Source organism: Diospyros lotus, chromosome 8 (genome assembly GCF_014633365.1).
Source record: "Diospyros lotus cultivar Yz01 chromosome 8, ASM1463336v1, whole genome shotgun sequence".
In the NCBI taxonomy this organism is placed as follows: Eukaryota; Viridiplantae; Streptophyta; class Magnoliopsida; order Ericales; family Ebenaceae; genus Diospyros; species Diospyros lotus.
Genome location: NC_068345.1, coordinates 11,321,660 through 11,330,242, shown reverse-complemented (window position 1 = coordinate 11,330,242; position 8,583 = coordinate 11,321,660). Strand labels below are relative to the sequence as shown.

The 8,583-nt window shown below is 34.6% G+C and overlaps 1 protein-coding gene across 2 annotated transcripts in view; it reads right to left on the bottom strand.

The window, feature by feature from the left end:
- Positions 1–2,305: 2,305 nt before the first annotated feature.
- Positions 2,306–8,583, bottom strand: part of LOC127807753 (O-fucosyltransferase 29-like) — a 51,230-nt gene continuing 44,952 nt past the window's right edge. The window contains exons 8-9 of one of the 2 annotated variants that reach the window (XM_052345809.1): positions 6,460–6,788; positions 2,306–3,440 (exon numbers count right to left, since the gene is read on the bottom strand). In XM_052345809.1, the coding sequence (XP_052201769.1) occupies positions 3,080–3,440; positions 6,460–6,788 (690 nt within the window). In that variant the 3' untranslated portion in view covers positions 2,306–3,079. Of the gene's footprint in view, positions 3,441–3,497; positions 4,473–6,459; positions 6,789–8,583 lie in introns of those variants that run through there. The other variant, XM_052345810.1, reaches the window with a different exon arrangement.

Genomic DNA, 8,583 nt, shown 5'->3' with positions numbered 1-8,583 from the left:
AAAGAGGGGAGATGGAGGTGTCGACAGTAAACGGTGGAGGCAAACAACGAACAACGGAGATGGAGGCCCAAATAGAGAGAGAGAGAGAGAGAGAAAGAGATGGAGGCGTCAGCGATGGAGGCAACGACGATAGAAGAAAAGCGATGGGCGAGAACTGAAAACCCAAAACAAAAAGAAAAGGGGAGAGATGAAAGTGTCGACAATTATTGGAACAATAGAGGCGGACGGCGATGGAGATTGCAACAGAGACGAATCACAACCAGAAAAGTTGATGGTGGCAGCTTCAACGATAGTGAAGGCGACTAAGTCGGTGGCAACAATGATGAGAATAAGAACATAGAGAGAGATGGGGGAATGAGAGAGAAGAGGAGATGGAGGCGTCAACGACGGTTGGATCAATTGATGACGGTAGCTTCAGCGACTGAGTTGACAAGAATAAGCAGAGAGAGAATGAGGCGAGAGAGGGGGATGGGGGGGGGGGGAAGAATAAAGAGAATATGAAGAAGGCATGATTTTGGGTGATCATTCAAAAATTTGAGTTTAAAATATCACCATAAATTTAATTGTTAACTAAGTTGTTGCGACGAAATTGTCCATGTAGCATTATCTTTTGTGGGATAGGATTTCATTGGCTTTTTTCTTTCCTTTCACGCCTTAGGAAACAAAAAAATCTAATAAAATATGCTAGAAATGGATCCAAAACAGAGCACGCACCCCACAAGAATTTGTTTTGAAAATTATGGCAGTGGCATTCTCTTTCTTTTGCCTGAAATTTTAGTGACCCCAGCAAAATTATACTATCAGATATTTCTTCTAAATTAGATTAGTAATCTATTATACCCTTTTTAAGTCCTCAGGTCTTTTTATTATATCTTTTTAGACCCAAAATGCCCTTAAGCTACTAAACCTATCAAACAGCTAGACTATCAACATAAATTATTGGACGATGATATTTAATTTTCTTTGTTAAGTTAAATTTATGAATTCATTAGACAATATACCTCACCTACCCTTGTTTCAATTATTGTTAAACATTTTACCCAATCAACTCATATATCCTATCTAGATAGTGTTTATTAAAATGAATAAAATAAAGTTGTATCAAGATAACTTATCTATAAGTTTTAAGATAACTTGTCGGAATCGAAATGAGAGATGAATTTATCTGAAAAATTTAAGATAAGAAGTCACATAACTTTTTTCTAGATAAATTTAACAAACACAATAGAAAATATTTTTGTTCGAAATATTTTTCATATCCTATTTTTTTCGATTTGTATCTTGATTAACAAACACTATCCTAATAAAAAAAAATACCATTATCCTAGTACGTGAGATTCTTTAAATATGAATTTAGGATTTGTAATTTTGTGAGGTTACTTTAATTGATAATAGAGTTGAGAGTAAGTTAAAATATCTTTCAACTGTATTAACATCAACCATAATAATTAATATGACATTAAATGCGAAAGTAGAGCGAACTATTTAATCTTTTTTAAAATACAGTGATTAAATTAATTTTAAATCTAAAAATACAGTAATTTATTTGATCTTTTCTTACAAATGAATGGTCAAATTAATCCCCCAACCAAAATGTAATAAGTTAACCTAAACACTTTTCCTTTTGTTACTACCCTTTAAGGGCATTTCAGGTATAAAGAAAAATGTAATAAAGAACAGTCAACTATCTCATTTAATGGTGTATTTTTGACAGTACAAACTCATCCTACTAGTGTCAGTAGAGTTAAAAGTGTTATGCCAACGGCTGGCTGCCCATAAATTGCTATGTATGTTCCCCTGCTACCCTTATCAAGCCGTGTGTGTGTGTGTGTGTGTTTATAAAGTCATGTCTGAACGAGCAGTGTTACGACAATACAAATTCATATTTTTGTTGAATTATACATATATTTATTATTATTATTATTATTATTGCAAGTGTGCTACCATTGGAATCAATATTCTTATATCATTATTATTGTTTATTGCGCATGAAGAGAGACAGACAGACAGAGACAGACTAGTTCCGCCTCATCCGCCTACTGTGTTAAAATTCAACGGGAGTAGAAGATTCTTCTATGTTTTTTCTGGAAGTTTCTAGATAAAAGTTTTCTTTACAGCAAAAAAGGCAACAGGGAACCGAAATTCTCTTTTTCCCGAGGAAGGTTCAGTTGTGAAATTCAGTTAGTACATGTTAAGTGGGTTTTAATTTCATAAAGATCACGACCATAATTTGATCCCCCCCCCCCCCCCCAACGGGGCTTTGTTGTGACAGTCTCTTCTTGTTGTGATGGACAATACATTATTATGTCCGTAGTTTAATCACCGAAATTGCAGACAAAATGGTCATTACATACAAGTCGGTGCATTTACACGCACGCACGCAAGATCTTCCTTTCTTGCAAAAGTGAAGTAAAATGTAATATTTGCATACAAAAATAACTTCACTCCTAACAACTATTGGACCTCTTGCCCCAGAACCAGAATGTTTGTTTTTGCAGCAAGACCTTTTGCTTCCGCAGTTCCTGGTTCCAAAAGCATAAGATAAATATGCCCTAGTGCTTGCTCATAAAAAAAGAAGGCAACCAGCAAGCATGTCCTATGATTTTGGTCATCATACCATTTAATCCCCCCATAGAGGAGGAAGTCTGGTGAAGAGGCGAGCTAGAAATGTTGAACCATTTCTAAAAAGCAAAGTTAGCTAAAATTGTGTCAAGCAGTAGCAATGTGTGCTCAGCAGGCTACTTGCTGTAGAGACCTTAACAAAAATATGTAAACCAACACTTGCAACTCATCACAAGTCCCGGGTTCCTATACATTTTGCAGTCCAAATTTGGGCATTAGATACAAACAGATCTACCCCCCGCCGCCCCAACTTCCTGAGGTGTGGCTTCAGAGGCAAAACGCCACGTTGTCAAGTAAAACTGGGGACATACCCGGAGTAGCTGTACTGGACATGACTTGGTAGGGCCAAATGTTAGCTCCAAACGATGAGAAATTTGGGTCAGAGACCTTTCCTAAGGTGCTTTCTGGAAAATCTCAAGAAAAGTCTTCACTTGTTGGAGTCTCTTGAAGATCACAGTCATCTCATGTTTTGTCTTCTTCGGTCTCTGGAAGCTGTTGACCCCTTTTTCATCCCATCTGTTTCCATCTCCAAGCGTTGCTTCTGAGACAACGGGCGCCCTTCTTCTGGAGTCTTATCCCCATTGTTATCATTCTCAAGATCCGAGTATTTAATTGGTTTCTGGCAGATGCAAGGGGAGGGATATTCGTGAAATTCACCCCGTCCAAGTCGCATTTCCTCTGGTTCCCCCATAAAACCTCTCTGGCATGATTTGACCTTTCTGGAAAATGTATCCCAATCCATTTTGCCCCGCGCCATGAACAGAGCACTCAGCTTTTTTGCATTTGGTCTGATAGTCCTCTTATGACCCATGTACCTCCTTCCCACCATAAAAGTAAGATAAATAAGCACAAGCAGTGAAGTACAGAGAGTAAGGACAACATATATGATGACAGTGACAAAGGAACAGCAAAGGTAGCCATAGCATCAACTGTTAAGGACCAAATAAAAAAGCTGGCAAGGACATATCAAATAAAAAAATTAATGATAAAAATGGCACCTTTATTTGGAAGACAAGGACATGATATACTTGCAACTAAAACTTTTGATATGCAAACTGGTGGATAAATTACAAGATAAAAAGGGGAGGGGGGTGGGGGACGATAACAAGATTCAGGTGGAGGCATGCACAATATTATTGTATCATGTATTCCTTGTGCGTTATTGCATATTTGATTTTTAACACCCAAATAATTTCTTCATCATCAAAAAGTGGGAGATTATTGAGCCAACTTGCATAAATTAGGCATAATAATTCCCCAAGTATTGTTTTGATGATGAACAAAACACTTGTGAGTAAAGGACTAATGGATTTAAATTGAAAAAATTGCAGTTGCAACTATCAGTGGGAGATTATTTAACATGTTCCTTAAATCAAAAAAGATGTTGGACAAGTGGAGGAATAGCACATTATTGCCTATTTACATGAATAAAGGACTGTTCAAAGTTGTGGAAATTATAGAGAAATCAAACTAATGAGCCACAATATAAAACTTTGGAAGTGAGTGGCTGGGAGATCGAAAAATGGAAGCTAAATACCTCACTGAGGTGCCTAATGGATTTAGAGAGAAACAAAAGAACTTATATTATAGATTTAGAAAAAAGCTTGTAGCAAAGTTCCTATAGAAGTCTTATGTAGGGTCTTAGAGAAGAAAGGAATCCAAATTGTTTACATACAGGTTATCAAAAATATGCATGGAGTAAAAACACATGTAAGAACATGAGGAGGAGATATTGAGACTTTTCCAATTACAATTAGATACATCAAGGATCAACATTAAGCCCTTACCTATTTGCCCTAGTAATTGATGAACTTACTAAGCATATCCAAGGAAATGTGCCTTGATCTAACCTATTACAGATGACAATGTGTTAGTGGATGAGACAAAAGGAATGCATGAACACTAAGCTTGAGATATGGAGGAACACTTTAAAACTAAAGGTTTTAGGTTTAGAAAATTGAAAACCTAATGTGTAGAATGCATGTTTAGTAAAAATTTGTGTGGATGATGTTATAGTAAAACTGGAATATCAAGTCATACTAAGAAAAAACCAGCTTAGAGATATTGGATCAATCATCTAAAAAGATTAATGAGGATGTTACCCATAGAATTAAGGCAATAAGGTTAAAATGGGAAAGTGCAATAGTATTTTATGTGATAATAAGATTCTGTTAAAGATAAAAAGAAAATTTTATAAAATAACTATAGGAACAACTTTTTTTTTTGTATGGCCCAATATGAACATAAAGGATATAAAGATGATAAGATAGACGTGAACTCATATGAGAAAATAAAAAATTAAAAATGAGATTATAAGTAACAAGGTCGGGGGGCTCCTATTGAAAATAAGATGTATGAGACCTAATTAAGATGTTTTGGTCATGTGAGAAAAACACCAATAAGAGGTTCTTGTGAGGACAGTGAATAGACTGGAAGAGTATCTAGCAAAAAAGATAAAGGAAGACCAAGAAAAACTTGGTGAGAGACACTTAGTTATTATGTGAGTTTAGAAATGACAACTAATGAACTAGAATTCATGCAACTAACCCCACATAATACGATAAAGGCTTGATGTGTTGTATACAAGAACAAACTATCTCAACTGATTTTCTCACTTTATTTTCAGCCAGAGATATCATCATTTCAAGGATTCATTTTTTAGTTCCAAACTATGTCTCCTAGTTACTAGAGATATTCTCTTCTAAGAACATTCACTTTAACATGTTCCTCAATTGTCCAATGCTTTATACCATAAATATGAATGGCTTAATGGTTGTCCTATAATTCCTTTTAATATCCATAGTTGGACATATCCTACTCTAGGAAGCAAATGATCCATCACTGAGGTATCACTTGTTCCACCTTAAACATTAATGGCCTAATACTGTTCTATACTTCCTTATAGTCTCCCTAGTTTGACAAATGATCCATCACTGAGGTAACACTTGTTCCACCTTAGGAACACCTTAGACATTAAGTACTTGATAGAATTCCCAATGTAGAGAGGTATGTTCTCTTCAATTACCTGCCTGCTCAGCCTATAGGCCACCCAATGGAATCTAGATCAGACAGGTCCTTCCAATATTTAACTCTTAGCTGGTTTGCAGTACAGCATTTCCTCCCTATTGTACTACAGAGCTCATTGAAAGTGATTTTTTTTTTTTTTTTGGGTATATTCACCTAAATCCCTAGGCTAAACTAGAAATGATAAGTCCTCTCCAAGTAATACAGTTACCATATCAGGACAATAAACTTCCTCTGCATTTCATGAAATCAAATATAATGAGTTCTATCTCTTGTTTCAACTACCAAAAGACAAATAACTAAATGCTTCTTGTCATATTCACTATTGCGACCCAAGCTCAAGAACATGGATTGGGTGGAACTCTTAAAAAAGGATTATAGATGCAGGTAATGAAAATCTCTACATGCAAGGTACTTGAAGGTAATACTTATTTGCTTACAAAAGGAAGACCTAGAAAAGATTTTACTGATGCAGGAAGAAAGAGTAAGGCTTGATATGTTGTTGTAAGAACGCTGATGAATTTTCAGGGGAGTCATATAGGAGAAAGATAATTGGAAAAGGCTGCTTCTACCACCTTAAAGGATATAATTCTTTACTTGGCCTTTAAAAAACAATGGTTATATTCATTGCACATATCTTTGTCAGTTTTTTATGCTGTGTCTGGTTCCTAAGATGTAATCATACCAAATTAGATTCACAAATTCGTCCATGACTTGAACAGAGTCATATCACCCCAACAATAGATAATATCTCTTTTCAAACTCCATCCCAATAAAAATAGTGCCTGAAGATTGACAAATTTGAATTCTTACCTTCGACCTGCAAGAATCTTGGCCATGTTTCCGTTGTTATTAGTGACAAAGACATCACTCTCATCACACACAATGTAGTCAATGGCAGCTAAGCGAGAAGAAAACGGAAGAAGAGGTTTCAGCTCATCATTGGCAAGTATCTCCTTTGTGTAGAAGTTTGGAAAGAGCTCTCGAAGAGGACGCAGAGTCTCTTCCCCACCATAAATTTCACCAGATGCAACATAAAGGTATGTATCATTTCTAAAGCCAAGTGCCCGGAGCATCAAACCCACTTCATGAGGAGTAAGTGGGCATTTCCCACGTTTTCGTTCACCATCAGGGCTCAAATCCTGTGCAGGATGAAAAGAGTAGGCTCAGTGTCCTACTCTTAACTGATGTAATATTTGTGGAAAAAACTATGACAGATTTTTGCTAGGCGAATGAGCATGTTATTTGATTAGATGGTTCTGACTTCTAATATATTATTTCTTGGATTTTGGGTATCACATCTAAAAGGAAAAAAGTGATCCTACCTGTAAAAACCCAAAAGTTTAGCCCAAAAAAAAGGAGATAATAAAGAAAATATAAAGATATATATATATATGAACAAATATCTACAAGATAATTAGAAACATAGACATTAAGATAATGGAAAATAAAATAATAATAAATTAATTAATTAAAATAATTCAAACCAAGTTGAAGATTCACTTTGCAATGCTAATTCTTGATGGACTATATATGTATGATGAGCGAAGATAAGGGCTTGGAAATTAAGATTTACCATATCCAAGTAGGATATGACCAATTTTTGTTGAAGATGGATTTTATAGTATTAGATATCCAACAAATTAGACGGGTATGCAAGTCGATAAATGGTACACCTACATTTATTCAAATTTTGGATACAAATCAATTCCTTATGAAAATGAATTCCATAGGATTAGAGTATATCCATTCAAGTAGATATATATATATATAAACATGGACTGATTTAAAAGATAATCTGAGACAAATACAACGGAAAAAAAAAAAAGACAAAATGGAATAGATATACACATATATTATGATAATATTGTGTATAGCCAAAATTTGGAAAGAAATAAATATTGAAGATAAAAGAAAAGATAAACATTCTTTAAAAGACTCGTCCCTGTTGGAAAAGGATAATCTTAAAACCCAATCATTGTGGAAATTGGATTAAGAGAAGGGAAAAAGAGAATAATATAACAAAAAGAAAAGATAATAATCAATAGTTTAAAAATAAATAAATAAATAACCAATTCCATGCTAAGGAAGGACTTGTAGAACTACAACTATATTAGAATATAGATTATGTCAAATCCTTGTTGTAATAGGTATGCATGCTTCGGTAAATAAATGTGGAAACATATATACATATATATATATCTATATATTATACCAAATTCATGTAGGGATAGGTATACATATTTTACTAGATAAATATAGTAATTAGGATATATCTTATTCAAAATTCATATAAGAATAGGTTTTCCAAATCCAAGTAGGAATATGCATTAGTAGATGTGCATATGCATAAAGGGGGGTAGATGAAGAGCACACAAGGATGAGATAAGAAAGATAGAGAGAGGAGAGAGGGATTAAAGGAAGGAGTCATTAGCAAGTTTTGGTCTAGCCTAGCTCTTCAAAAGCTCGCATTCAAGTTCATTCCTTAAAGTGAGACATGGTCAAGATAAGTAGACAATGTATATTAGGACAAATGGTTTTTATTTCCTCGTTATACATGCAAATAATTACTTCATTGAAATTACAATGATTGTGGGAAAAAAAATCTTTTATTCCTCGGCCAAATTATTTGTGTTAAAATTGTAGAGCCTAGATTGTCAAGACAAGTCCTTTATTACTCCTTTTGTCTGCTCAATGGTAAATGATAATTGTTATGGATTTGATTGCAAAGTGCATTGGATTGTTTATTACAAATCTGTTTGTTAAATGTTGATGATTGATTTGTTATGAATTGAATTTTTAGTATAGTTGATTGATTCATGAAATTATGCATATGTTAAATGTTTTGGGAGAACCTTTGTTAGAATACTACAAGTTAAAGACAACAAACCTTAGCCTTGGTGCACCTTGATGACCCAAGCTAGAAGGGGTAATGCT